Source organism: Cucurbita moschata, unplaced genomic scaffold (assembly GCF_002738365.1).
Source record: "Cucurbita moschata cultivar Rifu unplaced genomic scaffold, Cmos_1.0 Cmo_Scf00038, whole genome shotgun sequence".
Classification (NCBI taxonomy): Eukaryota; Viridiplantae; Streptophyta; class Magnoliopsida; order Cucurbitales; family Cucurbitaceae; genus Cucurbita; species Cucurbita moschata.
Window position 1 is genome coordinate 342565 of NW_019268554.1, and position 21447 is coordinate 364011.

General features: G+C 36.2%; 3 protein-coding genes across 3 annotated transcripts; all 3 read right to left on the minus strand.

Annotated features, from left to right (window-relative positions):
• Positions 1–341: 341 nt before the first annotated feature.
• On the minus strand, positions 342–3260 carry LOC111432331 (membrin-11-like). The gene is made up of 4 exons (XM_023069163.1): positions 2784–3260; positions 2159–2279; positions 1901–2050; positions 342–1087 (listed from the first exon to the last, which is right to left on the minus strand). The coding sequence occupies exons 1-4, from the start codon at positions 3047–3049 to the stop codon at positions 926–928; spliced, it is 699 nt and encodes a 232-aa protein (XP_022924931.1). The 5' UTR covers positions 3050–3260; the 3' UTR covers positions 342–925.
• Positions 3261–4586: 1326 nt separating this feature from the next.
• Positions 4587–13381, minus strand: LOC111432526 (protein RRP6-like 2). Its single transcript, XM_023069452.1, has 14 exons — positions 12582–13381; positions 12094–12249; positions 11530–11688; positions 11367–11450; positions 10531–10610; positions 10392–10442; positions 9761–9869; positions 7836–7918; positions 7631–7676; positions 7012–7099; positions 6745–6914; positions 5758–6075; positions 5564–5668; positions 4587–5480 (listed from the first exon to the last, which is right to left on the minus strand). Exons 1-14 carry the CDS (start codon positions 13239–13241, stop codon positions 4722–4724), a joined length of 2868 nt encoding a protein of 955 aa, XP_022925220.1. The 5' UTR covers positions 13242–13381; the 3' UTR covers positions 4587–4721.
• Positions 13382–16324: 2943 nt separating this feature from the next.
• Positions 16325–21300, minus strand: LOC111432527. Its single transcript, XM_023069453.1, has 11 exons — positions 21190–21300; positions 20833–21061; positions 20347–20454; positions 19992–20161; positions 19272–19405; positions 18967–19144; positions 18320–18869; positions 18124–18236; positions 17534–17777; positions 16626–16873; positions 16325–16528 (listed from the first exon to the last, which is right to left on the minus strand). The coding sequence occupies exons 1-10, from the start codon at positions 21282–21284 to the stop codon at positions 16628–16630; spliced, it is 2067 nt and encodes a 688-aa protein (XP_022925221.1). The 5' UTR covers positions 21285–21300; the 3' UTR covers positions 16325–16528; positions 16626–16627.
• Positions 21301–21447: the final 147 nt, after the last annotated feature.

Consider the following 21447-nt stretch of genomic DNA (forward strand, 5'->3'; position numbering starts at 1 on the left):
TTAAAATATAATATTTGAGAACGTAAGAAACAATATCATCATGATGATATTATGTTCAAAGATTTTCGAAAGTACTATAAAATAGTTTCTAGAGATTTATACTTCTGACTTAAAGAAAAGTAGTTCATACTAACGATAGTCAAGAAACAATAAATTTGTGAATTGTAACACTAATTATCGTCATCTCCAAGGTCGATAATTCAATGTTTTCTTAGAATAATACTGTCTTAAATTCATATCAACAAATGCCCTCAAATATTTCTGCACCAGAAACATATTTAGCAACCATGAGATCAATGGCAAACTAATTTTCAACTATAAATCGCTGAAATAATTTCATAATCCATCAAAATGAAGGCTGACCCTGCCTAAAATAGGGGATTTATTTAAAATCAAATATGTGGGTATGGTAGTCAAAGCTACAAGAACAACTTACATGTTTAAACACCATAATTTGAAAAAGAAAAAAAAAAAAAAAAAAAAGGAGAATACTACAGAGATTACCAAGCGATCTTCACATAGTTCTAGTAGTAGGTGCAAAATCTCTACTAGAAAAAGGAAGAAATAACCTTAGAGAAGAGAACTGAGGCACCAAGAAACTTCAGAAGTTGATGCCACCATCGATCATCAAGCAGCTGCTTCTGACAGATCCATGCATCTTGTATCAGAACTTAAACAATAGCAACCCAGAAGGGTCTAAAGGTTAGCTGAAAACATGCCGAGTTACTGCGGTTGCAAAGCTCGACAGGAAGGGCATCGTCCGAAGTAGCTTCTCTGTCTAAGTAGTCTGTTTAGTGTGTGGTTTTTTGTCTTCTGGGTGCACTGAGACATTCGGGGGTGCAACAGTGGGAGGCTAAAGCAGACTCAATGTATCCCTTTCAAGGATCCAGTATGAATCTAATTGTCTGACAATCAATGTGAAGAATCATCGTAACCAACGAACAAATACGAACACAACTACGATTGTTAAAATCATGCCTGCATATTTAATCCAATTGTCAACTCGGTGCCGTCTCTCAATCAGTTTCAGTACGGAGTTGGAGAGCCCCACTGTGTTAAGGACATCCAGTGCCTTCCTTTGTGCTCTCTGATTTACAAAAATAAATGAATGAATATAAGTAATGGGGGGGAGGGGGGTTGTGGAGTCTAAATCAAATGCTGTGAGATCCCATTGATGTGAGATCCTTTAATGGGAAGTTTGGAAGGGGAGCCTGTAAGAGAAAACTCAAAGAAGAAAATATTTGCTAGCGGTGAGGTTGGGCCATTACAAATGGTATCAAAGCCAGAAATGGGGCGGTGTGCCAGCAAGGACGCTAAGCCCCGAAGGGGAGTGGAGACCAGACGGTGTGCCAACGAGGACGTTGGGCCCTGAAAGAGGTGAATTGTGAGATCCCACATCGGTTGGAGAGGGGAACAAAGTATTCTTTATAAGGGTGTGGAAACCTCTCCCTAGCAGACGCGTTTTACAACTTTGAGGGAAAGTCCGGAAGGAAAAATCCAAAGAGAACAATATCGGCTAGCGGTGGGCTAGGCTGTTACAAGTGTAGCCAACAAAGGCTGTAGTAAAGAAGATGAGCATTTCATTTCAACCTACCATTCTTTTAAAATTACTTGTTTCACTGTGTCTGAGAAACAATCAATCAAATGATGCTAAGGAAGTACTTTATTTTAGTAAGACAATCCAGTCTTTAGTAAGACAATCCAAACACTGAATTAATGCTTCAAATATGATCATAACTCAAAGACACCGTACGTGCAGCTAACCTAAAGCAACAAAGGACTGTGAATATATAATAGAATGCTTAACATATTCACATTTATAGAGTGAATACACCAATAGTCTTTCACAGATAGCTTTAACAATTAACGCTAGCCCCAGTAAAGAAAGTCATGCACATACCTTCAGGCGATCCCTCTGCTCAGAGTATTTGAAAAGGATCGCTTCTCCCGTCGCACTAGCTTCCTCTAACATCCGCGACGAATTTCGAACTGAACTCATAGCTTGTGCCTCATCGTCAAAAATTCTCAAAATGTGAGCAGAGTCTCCATTCTACAAAAGCAGCATAAACAAAGATCACTTAAAATGAAAGGTTAAAACGAAAGATTAAAGAGGGCTTAGCCACCAAAAGACACAAGCAGCTAACAGTTAAGTACATACAGCTCTTCCAACCAAGTCTGCCCTCTCTTTTGCTTCCATCATCCGCTTCTGGTTTCTAAGAAAATACTTGTCCAAACTCTGTTTCATAGAGTCAGCCTCTTCGGCAATCTGTTCCACCTTTCTGCAGGACAATTCCAAATTGAACCACTTCAAGTTTACAAGCTAAGATCATCCAGAATTACAAAAAAAAAAAAAAAAATCACAATCCCGTATTGCAACACGTTAGTAAATTACAAAATAAACGCAGCATTCCCGAACCAAATTCAATCCAGGATCTAAGACACCACCCTCATTTCATTTTTCCTTGGTTTTCCTTTTCTTTTCCCTGGTGTAGCAGAAACAATAGTATAACTCCAAGGAAACCGAAAGTTCCATCAGGCAAAGAAGAGGACCATAACAAACATCACATTCGAATACATCAACAAATCAAGAAATTCAGAAAGAACAACCAAATTTCAACAAATCAAGAAATTCAGAAAGAACAACCAAATTTCAACAAAAATGGAGAAGAAAAACAGGTAAATACAAACTAACTTTAAATTCGACCCGAAAAAGTAACGTGAAATGACACGAAACCGCACAATTAAATATTTAATCAGATAAACACGAGGAATGGAACAAGAACCTTTTCCACAAATCACGTTGAGACTTCGCCGCCACGGACCGCCAGAGTCTATCCATTTCAACACAGAGCGACTGGATCTGAATAATATCCCTCTTGATCGAGGAGGAAAGGTCGGGGGAGTCCATGCCGCTGGCCGCCGTGTACTCAAGACGCTCCAGCTTCTCAAGCTCATCCCTGGTCCTCAATAGCAGCCTCTTCGCACTATGGTATATCTCAGAAAGCGTCCCTCCTCCTCCTCCTCCTCCTCCTCCTTCCATGGCCGACATCGGAATCGCACACAGAGCGATGGAGATTTCGGTTTCGTGAAATCTGAATTCCAAAATGAAGAAGAAGATACAGAATTAAACGAATCACAGACACCGAGGATTATGGATTATCGTAATTGCAAAGAAGAGAGAAATTGAAGATCGAATAGGAAAAACAGAACAACGATTTCTCTCTCTCTCTCTCTCTCTCTCTCTCTCTCTCTCTCTGTTAAGGATCTCAACGAATGAAAAGGAAGACGAAGAAATAGATTGAATTTTTTTAGATAACGACGCCACATTTGACAGGATGACGTGTCGTATTTCATAACCGTAGATATTTGCGACTTTCGTGACGGGTGGATCAGATTGCTCGATTGAGTTCATATGAATTTGATATTCACCAACCAATAATATGCCGCCAATTCATACAGCTTCTGACGTGGACATTACGTGGATTTTTAAATGGCATAATTTTTTTTTTTGTTGTTGAATTAGATTTTAGGGAAAATCTCAATTTATAGGTTTAAATATGCACGTTGTATTGATTTTCACTAAAAATAAAAATTAAAAATTAAAAATTAAAAATTAATCTCATCAAATTTAAATGTGATAATTCAATTTTTAATAATTAACTCTAATTTTAGTTTTAAAAAATAAAATTAAAAGTCTTGCATTAATTGCACTAATTAATTATTGAATAATTTTATCAAAAAATAATAAAAATCTAGCTCTAAATACTATCTTTATCTAAAATCTTATCAATTTTGTAACATATACATGTTTTATAATTAATCTTTAAAAAACTTATTAAAAAGTAAAAATCCCAACATTTAAAGATATTGCAGTTTTAATATGATTTAATGAAATTGAAAATTCAAATAATAAGTTTATGACGTCAAAATTATTATTATTGTTTCCTCTACATTTAAAAACTATTGATTAATATGGCATCAATTTTTTTTTATATAAACTTTTTGGGTCAATTTGATTATTTGTTCTAAGTTTTTATTTTTAATAAAAACAAAATATTTATTTATCTATTTTCAACCTTTAATTAAATAAATATTTTGAAAAACCTTCCAAATAATTCAAAATTATTTATAATTAAAATTGTATGGTCAACAAAAATGTATTTTTTAAATTACAAAATAAATTGAACTAGATTCCACGTCAATTTTAGGGAATCCATGCCATTGGATGATAAGATACTCAAGGAATACTATCTCTGTTGATACGAGATCTTATTGAAAAGCTCAAAACAAAGCTACGAGAGCTTAATATCATATCATTATGGAAAATCGTGTTCGTCTAACAACTTATAAAAATATTCATTTATTTAAAACCAACTTGACCCAAATAAGTTAATAACCCAACCCGGATTGATCTAATTGAATTTTTCGCGACAACGAACTTCGTTAACGCCCCTACAATCCTTTATACTAATGATATCAGTATAATTTCAATTTGATAAGGTACGTGTGATTCAGGAGAGCTATGCATATTCTAGTTTAGAACCCTATTTCCCCAACCATACTGAAAACAAGCAAAAGACCGTTCCTTCTCAATACAACTTGCCAACACTTCATTTCTTCTTCTTCCTTTTTAATACTTTTGACATAATATGACCAGTAATACCATCATCATCATACTAGCAACGTCTGTATTTTACAGACCAAAAAACACTTACATTGATTTAGCGGAAAGTTGCACTTCGGTTTCCAGTTGCAGGGAAGGCATGGCGTCGTTTTCCTTGCGGTAATTCCACGGCGGCGCCACTGTTCTTTTCGACTTTATCTAGACCTAAATCTAACTTGGCCCCAGCAGCATTCTTTGATGGCTTCACAACTTTGTTGGCCCCAGCAGCATTCTTTGATGGCTTTACAGCTTTGTCGTCTTCTGGTTCCGAGTTTTCTGCCATACCTTCTCCGAATACTACTTGTTTCCTAGCTGCATCATAGTCGAACGGTTTGATCTGCAAAAAGGCACTTTGTTTTCCTGGATTATCAGTTTTTCCAAGGTTCATAGCTTGTTCATTTGAATTCAAACATTTCTGAAAGCTAGAAGACAATTCAGACAGGGACATTGGTTCATCTTCATCATCATTTCCGTCGCCATCGATTTCAAGAGGCGAATTAGCACTAAAACCTTTCAACTTCGGCTCATCGGTGTTTTCTGCAACAGGATGTGGTTCTTCATCTTCGAACTCCTCATCTGAATCATCTTCTAACAATATAACCTCTTCTGGGCAGGGTTTTGGAACTGGCATCACAGGAGGCTCAATATTCGAACTTTTTGTCGACTCAGCAGCAGGTGCTTCCGAATTTTGAGTTTTTAGTAGAGTCATGGTCGTTGGTTCTGTAACTGACTTCGACTGTTCACTCGTTCCCGAGAATGAATGAAAGGGTAGACAAACAGAGGATCGAATTTTATCCAACTTGTTCTCTTCATTATCCTAACAAAAATAAGCAATACGAATGAGACAGCAACAAGGGAAGAAGTAAAAGAAACAGTACACGTTAAACCAAAGGGACCCACCTTTTTATCGGTATCTAATTTTCTCTTTGGGGCTGAGGTTCCCAATAGTGACCCGAGACCACCTCGGTTACCCTTCCTTTGCAATGAAATGTTCAGTCCAGTAACCTAAACAGGAAATCATTTAGAACATACATCTCAAGGCAAAGGAACAAAACAGACACAAGAGGATGTTCCAATTAGAGATATTTCACCACCTGTGCCACTGGATATTTATCTCCATTCGAGTGTTTGCTCGGCTCCGAAGTTGTTGGACCGACTTGAGAAACCTGTCTACTCCCATTCAAAACAGGATGCAGAGAATGGTCTACCTTTAAAATTTTTCCAGGTACAAAGGGCCGGTATCCATGTTCCAAGGGAGCAACTTTTGACTGGGAAGAAGGAGAAAAGATTGGACCATTGGCAGTATTTTCCGCAGCATTGACCTTCGTAATCGGGATTACGTGTCTCAAATTTGAAATATCTGATATATTCGTATCTTGATGTTCACTAGTGGATGCCTGTTCTTCTGATGCCTGTCATGTAAACAACAAGTGAAAGATTAAAGAAAACAGAATTTTAAAAATCACTCTCAGGAAAGGAGAAGAAAAAATCATATGCAATTTAAAAAGCAAAACAAAGAAAAAGCTGTCTAACTTTATCAGGGTTTCCAATTTCTCACATCCATTATACTAACCCGAACCGTATAACCAAAATGTGGTTGCTTCATGAGAATAGATCACAGGTACTAGAAAATAATATACCATTACACATTCCGTACCGAATCTCCGTCAGCGTTAACCAGAAGCCATTGGTTTTTTCACGGAAAGGAAGTTTAGAACAAAAATTACAAGACACATGAAGACTTCCATTTTCGCCCGTTATTACTTAAACTAATCAGCTAAATTCTTTTAAATTTTAATTATAGACTCAGAATCCACAACATTCCTCCCTATCTATTCTAGAAAGAAGAATGCCGGTGACTCCAAGAATAAACGCATTTCACTTATCTCGTTTAAACAATTTTAAGAAATTAAATAACACAGGCCCTAATTATATCTCTGATCACCATGAATTCAATGGAAGGCAGCCAATAAAAAACCTAGCAAAAATGATCTCGAGTCCATGAGATTAATTGTGGTTTCCGGTGGTGTTACGGTTAGTTAAGCAACAATAGCATACAGGATATAAGCACAAAGCCTTACCGCCTCTGCACAGGCTTCCTTCAAACGCTCAGCAGCCTCTTCGAATGCACAAGAATTCAGCATCGAATGCCTAATGATGGTAACAATTGAAGCAAGATTGCGCTCAAGAAATGGGTGCTTTGATTTCAGTAGTCTACGTAATTTGTTAATTGTGACAGGCATCTGCTTGGCTTTAACAATAAGAAAAGATGTTAAAATTCAGAAATAAGCAAATAAAATAAAATAAAAGGAGAAGCTAAAAAATGCTAGCATAGGTTTCCCAATTACCAATGTCAAGAAGCGTTTTGTTTGGCAATATGTAACCGGTACTTTCATCCTCTTCACGGGCAACAGCATCTCGCCACTCAAAGAGACCCTGTCATTGTCAATAAATGTTTATAGAACAGAGAGTGAGGCTACTTACTTTCAGCAACATATATTAAGCATGACATGTGATCCAGCCTCTTACTAGTTAACTTTTTCAAGATATCAAAGTTATAGCTAATTTATTTCATTTCTAAGAACACGGGCAATGGCTCTAATCTTTTTCTCTTTTTTCTTCAAGGGTTAAGTGGAAAGGGACCACAAGTCTAAAATCTCTTTAGGTTTTATCAGAGGGCAGATTCTACCAAGACTGCAGAAATTAGGCGAACTAGAGATGGAATCTGAAGTAAAGGAAAGTTGTCAGGCACTGAATGTGAAGGACGGGCTTGGAGTAGTAATTCATCCATTCTTTCTGCTGATTTATTTATTTACTTATTTGTAATTTCTTCATTAGCAAATTGGGTGGACTGCTCAACCCCCTTTTTGTATAAAATAAATAAGATATTTGTAAGAGGTCTCCAGACCTGTTACCATCCTGATGCATATATCATATCGATAAAATGTAGTGTGTAAGAAAGCTTACTGCAGCAACAGCAAGTTGTTGTGCATTGAAACCAGAACCCTGCAATCTATATTAAAATGAATAGAAATTAGGAAATTATTCACAAATACTAAAAATTTCCAACAAATGCAGGGAGAAAAGAAAAGGAGAGATTTCACCACAAGGAGGAAAAGTACAGCGCTACAAATGGAAATGTCCTTTTTACCCAAGAAAGAAGAAAACTAACCCGTACACATAAAGATATGAGTTTTCAGTCAACAGCTCCTTCTCGTAAAGATGCAGGCATACATCACAACTCCGCTTGTAAACCTACAAAAGAAAAAAGGAGTAGCTTCATCAAAAAGGTAAATTCATGCTACAAAGCAGACAAACAGAACCCTTGCCACCGTAGAGCAGAGAATTAAAGGTGATCTCCTGATATTGAACCACACTAAAGATTACATTCCCTATCTCCCAAAAACTATTAAATGTAACACCAGATCTAAACTTTGCATCTCAACTATTAGATCCATGAAGATAATGTGTAAAAAAAAGAATTAAATTTTCAGGCAAAGATGCAATTAGAAGCGCCCTCTAAATTGAAAGCAATTAAAGACATAAAAGGTCTTGAATAGTAGGAGCAACTCCCAGAAAGTTCTTTGACGAGAAAACAAAGTATTTCATTGTATGTATGAAATAAACCAAACGGGCAAAGCCCAATTCAGAGGATTATGTAAAGGCATCCTAACTGGCTAAGATTGAAGAACTAAAATAGTTACAAAAAAATAATCAGAGGTTAGGCCAAGTTTTTTTTATAAAGAAAAAAGAACTCAATACCATCCCATAGTTGTCATCTCATCATCAACTACGTGGGCTATAGTCATAGGTCATAGTTTGCTCACTGAGAATCAAATCCTTGTTAAAAAGCGGTTTGGAATGCAAAATGGTGCAAGGCATCACAAATTTTTTACAGACAAGTTTCAAGTAGTATGACTATTGGTCTGAAGTCCATCGTCAACAGGCTACCAAACTTTTAGGAACCGAAATAATATAGAACTTGTCAACAGTGACATTAACAGTACTCTTTTGAACATATCTGCAATGTCACATTCAAAAAATGTCCCAACCCTTCTGAAAACAAGCTTAGCTGTGAAATTTTCAGGACTTTATGTATATTTTTTTAATCAGAAAGCCTGCTTTTATTGAGATAGAATGAAAGAATACAAAACTGCGCAAAAAATCATCCAACAAGAGGAAACGCCCAGGCCAGCATTGTGGACAGCCAGAAAAACTTCCTCTTCGTTAGCATCATTGAGGCATTCCTAAGCTACATTGCAATCAGCCAATACTATAACATTAACTTCACTAACAAAATCCACATCTTTATCACCCTAAATGTATGGTATGACCTTCAACATTAAGTGAAACTCAAATTGGCTGCTCTATTGGAATTTGTGTAATTTGTAAGGAAATGGAAGAAAATCAGTTGCACCTCTTCTTTCAGACATTCAGTCTAAATTGCCAGAATGCTTTCCTAAATATCTTCAATGGCACACTGAACTTTCCATGACTCGATAAGAAGCAACATGAAACTGCTATGCTTAAGGCCCAGGAGTAGAATCTTTTGTATGAGAATTTGGTTGGAGAGATGTTGAAGAACTTTTTACAAAATACCAAAACTTAGTCTTTTTTCAATTCCTTCATGTGAACGGCCCTATCTTGGAAGTGGCACTGAGAAGGTTAGGATTAGTATTTCTAAGTCATATACCCTGGATTGTAATTAACTTCAATGGGGGGCCTGATTTTGTAAGCCTCTAGAGTTGGTTTTCTTCCATATTTGTGTTTCAAAAAGAAAATATGAAGTGCAACTTAATTGAACTGAAATCTTACACGCCGCAAACCAATATCTATACAAACAACATAGGCCCCCCTCAAGTCAAATAGGTGAGAGTAAAACAAAACAGATCCCAGTGTGTTATAGATCAAATCTTATTGGGCAGAATAAATCTTAAACTAAAATTTTATTAAAGCTGAAGATGATGATGGTGGACACCCTGCAATTGCTATTTCCATACTTCTAGCAAAGTCAAACTTTTGATCATTGACAAGATGAAAGAATGAATATAATCTTAATCCAGAAAAAGTTGCATACGATGTTGATAGCAACTATACCTCTACCAGAGGAAAATCAGATTCTTCAGATTCACGGGGCATTGAGGACAGTTTCATCCTCATCAAATCATAAATATACAGCAAATAATGTGTATCTTCCCTCGCATATCTGTGATTAAAAGATACAAAATTAAAGTTAATAAGGATACACCAAAATAATGAACAATCAAAGAGAACTTCAAGCAATGCCACACATTCAAAGCATGGACATTTTCATTTGGGTAATTTGTTCACACATAATGAACAACGCAAGACTTGTTGGACGTTTACAGGGAAAGAGCACTAGTTACACCAAATATACTTACAAAGCTTTCCATTGAGAAAAATTGCACTGATCTTTAAACGTAAATATCATCACATACTGGTGTCCTATTTTTTCCTTGTTAAGATATCTAACTATAGAACATGAGCTTAAAAATTGTATAACATTCATCTAGTCTCATTATTCACTTTTGCAATAAGACAATATGGGAAAATTTGTCGAACGTGTGTCCGCAAAGACTACTAGGGACAGAAAATAATCCATTACACTAATTTGCATGTGCATCTTCAAAGATAAAACTAAATAAACAAGTGTGCAACTACTAGGGGAAAAAAATACTCGACAAGAACGAACCATAGACATTTATACCTCAGCATCTCCTCAGGGAGAGGTCTTAATCTCCAATCTGCATTCTGGTACCTGTGATGAGTTTAACTGTTAAGAGCAAAAAGAAAAAGAACCATCCACACACACACAGCATCCAGATGCAGAGAGAGGAAGTCCCTACTCTTTATTAGCTGCAACACCACAAAAGTGATGAAGGAGATACTCCAGACTATTTCTTTCCAGTTTCAATACTCTTGAAGCCTGAGGATAAAAAATGTATGAATCAACATGTAGAAAGTTATTCATTCTCTCCAAGTTGACATAAAGAGAAAGAAGATCATGCATCCTCAAAAGAAGTCTAAAGCCAGACACTCCTTGAAAAGATACTAATCAGAAATCAAATACTTATTTCATGAAACAAAACCCAAGGGCCACTAGCCAATACCAGAAGTGGAGCCTCATTAGATGGCTTGAAAGGCAGGGAAAACATGTAAAATCCATATCTTGGAACATTGACCAAGGATACACTCAAGCAAAGAAATCTAGTTTGAAAGAATGATTGTTGAAGGTGATGAATTTTTTAACAATCAGAAGTTCAAGATATTCTAGTTCATATAATCAATGGAAAACCTTGATTAATTGAAAAAATTTACACGATAGCCAGAAGTTGTCTAATTTGTGAAGTCAAAGAAGGGTGGGGGGGACAAATATGAGAACTGAAGTACAAGTGTGGAGAAAGGAAGAATAAGTCATCCCAAGTCCACTGAAATACAGGTTGGGATCTCAATTAAATGGGAACAAAGGATAAATTCCCCTTCTTATTTACTAGCATAATTGGCTTGGGCATGACCATATACAGCTGAGGGGATAAGATCATGCAAGAACCTAGGAATGGGATTATAACCTGCAGAACATCATCCTAATGTAGACACAAGAGAGAATCTGGCACAAGGAATAACCATAAAAAGAACAAAACAAAGGCTTGAATGAATCCTACATAATGGTTAAAAACACAACCTGCCCAGTGTCAAACAAGTTGCAAATATAAATCCCGAAATCCCGTTGAAGCCACACAATGTCTCGATCTGCTCCATGCAGCACCTAAATGAGTATAAATATTATAATAAAAATCCCACACAAACTAAATGCAAACAACAAACACTTATTTCCCAACGTCAACCTTTTTCTTTGAAGGATCCTTGAAAACCTCTCTCAGGTAGGGCCCCACATGAATTCTGAGCTTCAGCGTATCTACAACAAAATCCTCAGTTCTTGTAGAAATTTGCATCAGGCATGTAAGTCCTTGAAAAGATCGATACTGGTTATGTTCCAAATCAACCTACAAGATTCACAGTGTGCATCAAATAACAGAACACAGAACTCAAATTACAAAGAAAATTAAATATAGAAGGCACATCAAAACTGAATGTTAGATTTTTGTCTTAAATTCATACCATGACATACTCTAGAAGTGTACTACGTTTCTTTGCAAATTAGCGTCATTCTCTGATTTACTTGATATCATTGCAACAGATCTTGAATTCATATTTATGCTTTTTAATGATTTTTTTTTTCCCCCTTCTCAAACTAATAATGCAAACACAAAAACATGAGAAGTAAGCATTTTGAATGCCAGACGAATTTAGAACACGATCTAAATACAGTCCATACAAAATAATTCCTTCAGCTAACACATGCTTCCTCCTTATGACATCATAACATTTTACTAGTAATAGTTTTGTACCGCAAATTCATTAACTCCTTGCAATTTAGCAGCCAGTTCTTTCAAATCATTGACTTCCTCTATGAATTTGAAGGGAGTACAATCCAAAGATGGTGGATAAACAGGTTGAAAATCTGCATTAATCTTATCGACAAAGTCCAATACAGGGAGCTTCTCCTGCACAAACAAGTAAATTGACGTAAGCAACAACTCTCAACTTCGATAAAACAGTAACCACTCATGAAAGATGAAAACACGCTATAAAGTTGACAATCCCATTGAATTTCAATCACTAACCCATCTAAACTACAGAACATCTTTACAAAATATAAGTCAAACCCTTTTTTACTGGCCATTAGAATTTAGACACAACCAGCCAAAATAATGCCGAGCACCTATAGAACTTAAATTATGCAAAGCATGCCCTCCCCAGACCCTAGTAGGCAAAGAAAAGAAAAGTAAAAGGTAACACGTTAAGATCAATACAAGGCAAAAGGAGTTCAACTAACCAGTGGATGTGCAAACCGCGAGCCATCTTCACTCCTTTCCAACCAGACATGCTCAAACGGCTGATTTGAATTATTAACCAAAATATTAAACTCATCCTGCGGTCTACGGATAGTCGGTATATGAAATGGCACTTTCGGCTTCACCCCCAAAGTTTTCCTATCCTTGGTAGCAACCTTCACACTCGACTCAAAACTCGAATCATGCACCTCGTCTCCATGACTCGGAGTTTTCTTCTTCTTCCCACACACCAACTGAAACCCATCGTTAGAGTCCGCCATTAAAGCCACAGCCCTCCCACTCTCCTCCTCCTCCTTCCGAATCCTCTGAAACTCATCCAGAGACATATCAAACCGCTCAAAAATTTCATCATTAACATTAACTAACCAATCATACGCGTCGTCGGTATCCTCAGGGAACGCCATTTCCTTGCCCCAAACTTCGGCGGACGAGCCAATGGTCTCGAGCATCGACTGAGATTGCCGCTCGATGCTCTGTATCGGGATTTTGAATTCGTCGAAGCTGTAATAAAAGTGAAAGTCTTTGTCGGCCGGAATACCCCGGGAAGAGCCGGCGAGCTTGGACAGAGACGAACCGAGAGAACCACTGGTTAGGGATTGTAAGGTCTGAGCCTTCTGTGAATCAGACTGATCAACATCCATCTTGTAGCTCAGATACGCCTCGCCGGACGTGAGAGCGATCCCCGTTGAGGTATCGACGGTTAGGGTTCCGGAGAAGAGTTGCAGAGAAGAACGTCTCGGCGTCGCATATACTTCACTGTTAGAAAAGGGAGAGAGAGAAGAAATGAAAGATTTAAGTGCAAGAAAAGAAGAAGGACAAGTCACGTGACATGGAGACGAAACCGCACGTGACCTCGACCTAAGAGGAGATTAATATAATATAATACGAAATGTGTAAAATTATAATAAATACCTTTCTTTTATTTTTATTAATGTGTTTTTTTATTTAAAATATATATTTTAATTAGTTGAATTATGCTCGAAAATATACTAAAAACGCTAAAATAATCGATAATTATTACATATACTAATAATTTGTATTTTCATTTTTAACTTAATCACAATAACAGTGACATTCTATCTTAGGTGGAGAGGGAAACGAAACACTCATTTTTATAAGATTGTGAAAACAGCTCCAAACGCATTTTAAAACGATGACAATATTTGATAATATTGGATAAGCATTCGATCCAAAATTATCATTGACGTTTATTTTTTGTTTTTTTGTTTTTTTTTTGTAAAATAAACAAAAATTATGACAAAAAAAAAATACAGCTTGTGACGGCTTCTATCAATCCAAATGATACATCGATAGGTAGATCATAAAAGTATGCTAACTAGCTTTTTTAATTTCGTGTTAAGTAATGTGTTTGGAGAGTGCGTTTGGAAGAATGAAGTTCAAGGGAATTGACGGGTACTCGCACAAGCGATGGAGTATGTGGTTTAATTCGATGTAAAGTAAAGAATCTAACCGGGACTTGGCATGCTGCAAATCCTCTCGTGATGTGCCGCGACAGGTGGGACTCAAATCAAATGACGAAAGTGCCATTTAAGTCCCGTAAAACTCCTGCTTACTGGTACAATTTAGATCGTGAATAAAAAAATGATGCTTATGAAATAAAATATGATATTTAGTACGGTGAAAAAAATCATAAAACACTAAAAAAAACACGTTTAAGGAGTGAGCAAATTTTAGATGTTGTTGGCCGAAATTAAATAATATATTTCGTATAAAGTCAAAAAGTTTTAAATTTTAAAAAATATTGGTTTGGTCGAAAGGGAAACCGAGCTCACCGTGGAAGCTTCGAACATATTTCAATTTATTTAGAATTAAACTAAAATATATAGTTAAGTAAACTTGCATATAAAAAAAGACTTATAAAATAGATATGTATGATTTAATTTATATGGTTCAATTATCCTATTGTTGTATTTTAAAATACTTTTTCTAAATTTGAAATAATATATTTTAATATTAAATATATTAAGATAGAATTGGTTTCTTCAAATCATATTTAAAAATCGTAATTTATAAACTCAATTTAATTTAAATTATCTTTTTTAATGTGTAATATATCTTAATTATTTTAACATTTAAGATAATAAATACGATAATATATTTTCTCTCCGCTAAATATATCCTTCTTAATTATATTTAATATATTAAATATTTGGTTCAATATTTTAATTTTAATCCATTAATTTTTAATCATTAATTATATATCTCACTCAATTTTAGACCTATACATGAGAAATCAGTTACATTGATATAATTATTACAGACAAGTCGATCATTTATAAGTTATTTATAATTACAATTAAGTCAAAAGTATTTTTACCCTTGTAATAGTATGTTACACTTCCAATATCACTAATTAACCAATATACAATTTGTTTATAATCCAATGATGAATAGTCTCTCGGGCCAAAGAGATGGTAGATTCCATTGTTGGACTCCTAAAATCCGTATTTTAAGAGACCATTCATCTATTTATCCAATATGTGTGAATTTTGTTTGATAAGATTACATTATCGTTCATACTAAATTCCCTAACATAGTAGATATATGGTTAAGCAGAAGTTCATTACTCAATAAATATTAAAATCAAGTTACATACGATACGTCATGTAAAATATTAATTTTATTAATTAATAAGTTCATAAAAGAAATTAAATGTTTCATCATCCAATGCTATACCTTTTGAATATCATATCCTCACTTGTTGCATATAACATCATCACTTATATATCTTCGGATAAAAAAAAATTGTAATGTTACCAAAATAAGCATACACCCAACCTAGAACCGTTTAAGATTAATACTCATACATTGTTCTATCAACCATATTGGTACATCATCCATCGTATAAATAATTTTGAGGTTCAATTACAAATAAAATAACCATATCTATCGTTAAAAAAGATTAAATTATCAATTACAAAAATAGCCTAAGTTCTATCCCTACTAATGCGAAAGCTTTATGATTATAAAGGTTCGACCTCGCAAGAATACACTACAAATGAAAAAGAAAATGTAACCTATATAGCAATAGATAGGTCAATATCGAACATTTGTCTGTATCAACATTAGTGTTTTAAAACTAGTCAAAGAAAAGCTTTAACATTTTAACGACAAGAATCCACTGAAAATGAAGCGAAGGTAACATTGATCCATATTTTAAATACTCCACGTTGCACGATGATCCAAACAAGCATGATGATACAAACAACATAGATTTGGAAACAAAGATATAATCAAAAGTAGAATTGGATTCCTAGTTTCCAATTATAAAAATACGCCAAATCCAAATTTTAAAAATAAGAATACATATGTATATGTAGGACATACTCCAAATAATTTAATTTATTTTTTCTAAGTTGAATAGAAATTTTAAAATCAACAAAATCAAATTTATTATTTCTAATTCCATTTCTTTATTTAAAAAATTACAAAAAAATTTACACAAAAAATAACATAAAAACTTCATATATTTAATTTTATAAACCAACCAAAACCATAACCTTTTCCCTTGATACCTATAACAAGGAAGAGAAGATAGGCTAAAAATGTATAAAGAAGGAAAAGATAGGCTAAAAATGAAAAGTTAAGAACGATCTCATTCTTAACCAGAGAAAATGACAAGCTCTGAAACCATTTTAAATGAGAAGTTCTGAAACCATTTTAAGAACGATCTCAATGAGAATATGAAAAGGGATGACATATGTTCACAATCTAAAATTTTATGATTTTATTTCATAATGCGTATCAATAGCTCACGCACTTTATTTCCAACCTAAAACAGAGGAGGGAGAGGGAAACACACCGAATTTTCAGGCCAAACCCACCACGACCAAGAAACCAAAAGCCCCCAAAATATTTCCAATAAAATCCCACTGTCACGTTGTTCTATAAGGGGCCTTCAGTTTGTCTATATTCACAAATGGCAAAGGATCAGAATAGACATAAAGAAAAAGGGGGAAATGGAGAAACTAGGAAAGCATGGAAAAGGGTGAGTGGAGGATTACCCTTAGTCGGAAGGGCCGCCGCTCTCGGGAAGCTTGTCGACGACACGGATGCGGATGACGGGGATAGAGTCCCACCACTCCTTCAGCCGTCTGTCTCCTCCACCGCTGTTGGTACCCTTAGTTTTCTTCCCTACTCTTGAGGTCATCAAAAAGCCATATAATATTGCCCCCATTATTATGTACTTCGTTGGAACCACTGCCAGTGTTATTGCCACCCCACTCAGTACCGCCATTACCATGTCCGCGTGCTGCAACACCAACCCAAAATGTACAACTTTCTATTTCAATGGGAAATGAACGCTTTCCAAGTGTGATTTTAAATAGAGAAAATTGTCAGTATATGATACAAAGACATGTATGTTGATACTTGAAATTAGCACAAGATGTTTGATGAAGGTTCCAATGCACATACTTTGACTAATTCAACTATTATGAGTGACTTTTGACTAGTACCTAATGTTCTAAGTGGATGAAGTGTGTCACCGTACTAGTCGTACTTGTCCAAGGTGTGACAAAGTAAGGCATGACTCTTACAAAGTGCTATGGTGACAAAGTAAGGCATGTTGCCCATGACCGCATGGCCCTTTACAAAGGGCCATTGTGATAAAGTAAGGCATGTTTCCCATAGACTCATGATGCTATTGTAACAAAATGAGTCAACACAAAATCAGCTAAAAGGAACTATTTTCTAAAATTAGCTTGTGCATTATGATAAATCTAAACTAGCCAAACCTAACATAATCAGTCTACTCAGAGCAACAACTTGTGTTTTTTTGGAAGTGGTATTCTGAAATTTTATAGTTCTACCAGCTATTTTTCAGCAAATAGTTTTATCCTAAGAAAGATAAGATCTCATGCTAGATGAGTTTCAGGACACATAAAAATTTAATTAAGAAATGTGAATATACCTTCCGGGTTTTGGATATGAAAATGGACCAAATCTTCAACACTGCAATGTTTGCAGCCTGCACAATCTCGTGCACATTTTGCAAACTTTGTTGGGCAGATACTATGCTCTCCATCGTAGTCTGGTCAGAGGCAGTGCAGACCACAATCTCATCGCACTTCTCCTGAATCTTTTTCTTCCTCGCTTGAAGCATCACCAAGACCACCCAAAACAGGAGGGCAGCCACAGCCTTGCCAAACCACTCCCTACATCCGTGAATGTAAGTTAGTTGCCAGCCTTGATCATGATCCTAAGAGAAAATTGAAGAATACGAGTATGTTAGGAATCACGGATCTCCACAATGGTATGATATTATTCACTTTGAGCATAAGCTCTCATGGCTTTGCTTTTGGTTTCCCCAAAAGGCCTTATACCAATGGAGATGTATTACTTACGTATAAACTCATAATCATCCCCTTAAATAGCCAATGTGGGACTCTCTCCCAACAATCCTCGACAAGAGTATTGGAATATCTTGGGAATCCTCGACAAGAGTATTGGAATATCTAATTGGGATATTTGGTGGAAACAAAATGCACAAACAAAACTTACTTAAATGTAATTATCAAAGATACAGTGAGCACGGTAACAGTAGTCGCTGGTCTTTCCCATTCAAGAACTTCTTTGAACCAAGGTAACCTGCTCTTAAGTGGCTTTAATAGCTCCTGCACCATGTTATCAAGTTATGACTTAAAATAAACACAAAAGAACAGAATTCTTAGAATTTTGATTAGATTAAGATGCTCGCCATGAAGATGAGTGCACTTTCACCGATGCCTTCCTCTTTCAGTCCTACAGTGGTAGCCTTGGCATGGACAACTTCCTTCTCTTTTTCTCTGGCCTGATTAATGGCATTCTCTAAGGAGAACTGTGCTTCATCACGTTCACTTACATTACAGACTTTCTCAATTTCTTCTACACTGGAGTTGGTTAACTGTGACATGTTCAAATATCTTAGAGTTGCAGTTGCATTACATGGGCGTCCACTATTCAGCAACTTCAGATTCTCAGCAAGTTCTTTTAGTACATAATCACCCTTTGGTAACTCATCACATAAGGCAAATATTAAGAACTTTGTAGGAACAGGTGGAGATATTCTAAGCAATTCTCTGGCTGCGTGAAGCCTTATAATCCCCAGAATTGTTCTTGAATGAATCTCCCACACTTGCATTGGATTTTCCAAATTAAATTTCCGCAAAAAACAATGCAAGAGTATGATCTCCTTAATTAGCGCGAGCCAGTGATCACGTCTTGTGGAACTTGTGATCTCTGGAAACTCCAACACAACTTCCTCTGATCTTAAAATTGAGAAAATATTTGATTAATTATAAATCAAGGTTTTTCTTTTATGCTAATTGCTCGATAATGGAAACAAAATCAATAAAATATCCTCACATCTCAGGGGACTCGTAGAAGATTGCCTTGTCAAAAAGTGGTGCACCCCAAGGTCCAGTGGAAGCTGGTTTCACACTGTGCAGAGTGTCCCTTGAGAGTTCTATCTCAACTGCCTTTTCGTAAGTTATCACACCAGAGGCCTCAAAATAGAGGCTGTAATTAGTTAATGTAAGTCTGCCTGAGACACAGATATGGCCTTCATACTCGGTAATGTTCTCAATACAAAAGGGACATGGTCAAAATTCCAAATATCACAAGAGGCAATCATATGAGAAATGGATCAATGAAAATTAACTAAATCTAACCAGGCCAACTTGTTGATCCAATGTGGCGCACTACCCTCTGCGAGCTAGCAGTTCCCTCCACATGCAATATAAACTCATCATCACGTAGCTCAACACCCTTTGGAGTTGCCTGCTTCTGCAGATGATTTATGCATCTGGAGATGATAAATTGTACAGAAGCCAAAAAAAAAAAAAGAAAAAAAAAAGTGAGAAAACTATTTAGAAGTTATATTGACAAATTATCGACTTCTTAATTCACTAAAACTCCATAACACAATTATGTAGCCCGACCAGGTTCATGAACTCGAGTACCAACAATGAATCCAAAAACTTTTAAAAATGATGTCTGGAGGAAAAAAAAATGCTGATTAAGTATTCTCTCTAGAACTACTTTGAAGTCTTCTAAGTGTTCTTAAAAACTTTTCAATCTTATGAACACGTGAAGAGTGTTTCTAATTAGATGAAAGTTACTTCTATTTTAAACATTATACCAATCTCGATTTCCTCTCCAAAACCATAAGTATTGTACACGATTTCCATTAACCACAGCTACAGGAATGTTATATAATTGAAAGTAAACAAAAGCATAGCTATGCTCTATCTACGAGGTATAGATCAAATGATCAATTTAACTTTAATAATACTCCTCTAGTCAATGAAATTAGTATGTGTTTCTTGCCCTCCACTGCGCTAAAGATAGAAAAATTGTAATTGAAGTTGAGAAGAAGTTAAAGCTATTACTTCTCAATTTCCTTCAGAAATTTATCATAGGCTGGGAAATGCAGCCGGTGTCCAGTTGGAGCTGTTAGAGTTTCGAATGTGGATCTTGAATTGACAAGATCCGAAACTAATGGAACTAAAGACCCTAACCACACAAATGCATCTTCTCCAACATCTGGATCGTCGTCAACCTGCCAAAATAATACCAAAATTAGGTATCCGAATGCAATACAGAGAAACAGACAGGCTAATAAAACGCCAATAATCGATTGAAATCTAGTGCGACATCATGCTCCATAAGGGAGATAAGAGTTGGTTGGGGGAAAATATTCCATAGCGAAAAAAGAGACATCGTTCAACTACACGCGATGCTTACAAGCAAGGGCATTAGGTCCGAATAGAAAAGAGGGATCTCATCTTGCTCTGGCGCCACATTGGCTGCTACGACTTTTTTCTTCTCTTCTTTCATCTTTGCCACACACTCCTGTTTCATCGACGACAACGAAATGTAAAAGCTATACACGAACAACTCAATATTACCGATGCATAAGGCCGAGTTTCAGCACGAAAGTACCAAATTGAAAGAAACTTGGAAGCGAATCATTGAAAACTAAAATAAGAATCCAAATATAACATCATAACATCATACTCCACTTTTGCAGTGCGTAACAAAAGAACAATCGCCGCAACTAGAGTCAGAGACGATGTAACCTTCCAACAACCAAATCATATATCGGAACATTATAAACAAAAAACGCGGCCGTACATATCTTCAAACTAAATCGATAGAACAGGAAAATACAAGCCTAATAGAGAACTTCAGAACAAGGTCGATAGAGTAGAAGTGCGTTTGTGCACGAACCTCGCGAGACTCTTCAGCTTCAGTGGAAGGCATCTCCCAAGCAAGCATCATATCAAAGCTGAAGCGGCTAAACGAACCATTGCAAATATCTTCCTTCAAGTTCCGGCACATATCGGCCAGAGCCTTGGCGCTACAAAACTCCAAGAACTTCCTCGAATAGCTTCCAGTTTCAGGTTTCCACGAAGTCTCAAACTCCTCCACCAATCCTTCCACAGAACTGCCGACTATCCTGCAAAGGCCACAATTATCGTTTATCACTCAAAATTTAAATAAAACCACAAACCGCGAAGCAAGAAGGAGAACATTGAAATGCCTTCAATTTGAGAGAGAGCGAAGATGAAGAAGAGGTTATCTTACAGAGCACAGTGTTGGATAACGTCATTGGCGACGGAGGAGAGGTGTTTCCGAGAGGTCGTCTCCATTGTTGCGGTGATTTCGTTTTGCTGAACCATTGAAATGAAGGAGTTGGAGAAAGAAGCTTTCAGTTGTAATGGCATGGCAACGCAATGAAGGTGCGTGTTGTACGTGTCTTTATACCACTTGGCCACGTGGCATTCCTCATGCAACGCTTTATGCCTTCCATACAATAAATTCCTCTCGCGACTGAACTTTTTT

Bases quoted from the DNA above. Each gene is read 5' to 3' on its own strand.
- LOC111432331 (XM_023069163.1), bottom strand. From the start codon at position 3,049: ATGTCGGCCATGGAAGGAGGAGGAGGAGGAGGAGGAGGAGGGACGCTT. The intron at 2,280-2,783 runs GTTCTTGTTCCA...ATTGTCCTGCAG, and splicing joins CAACGTGATTTGTGGAAAAG to AAAGGTGGAACAGATTGCCG. The intron at 2,051-2,158 runs GTATGTACTTAA...CTGCTTTTGTAG, and splicing joins CAGACTTGGTTGGAAGAGCT to AATGGAGACTCTGCTCACAT.
- LOC111432526 (XM_023069452.1), bottom strand. From the start codon at position 13,241: ATGGATGTTGATCAGTCTGATTCACAGAAGGCTCAGACCTTACAATCC. The intron at 6,076-6,744 runs GTAAGGCTTTGT...TTTACATGACAG, and splicing joins AGGAAGCCTGTGCAGAGGCG to GCATCAGAAGAACAGGCATC. The intron at 5,481-5,563 runs GTGGGTCCCTTT...TATTTTTGTTAG, and splicing joins AATTAGATACCGATAAAAAG to GATAATGAAGAGAACAAGTT.
- LOC111432527 (XM_023069453.1), bottom strand. From the start codon at position 21,284: ATGGTTCAGCAAAACGAAATCACCGCAACAATGGAGACGACCTCTCGG. The intron at 17,778-18,123 runs GTAAGTTTTGTT...TCACGGATGTAG, and splicing joins TCTTTGATAATTACATTTAA to GGAGTGGTTTGGCAAGGCTG. The intron at 16,874-17,533 runs GTATATTCACAT...TTGGTGTTGCAG, and splicing joins TCATATCCAAAACCCGGAAG to CACGCGGACATGGTAATGGC.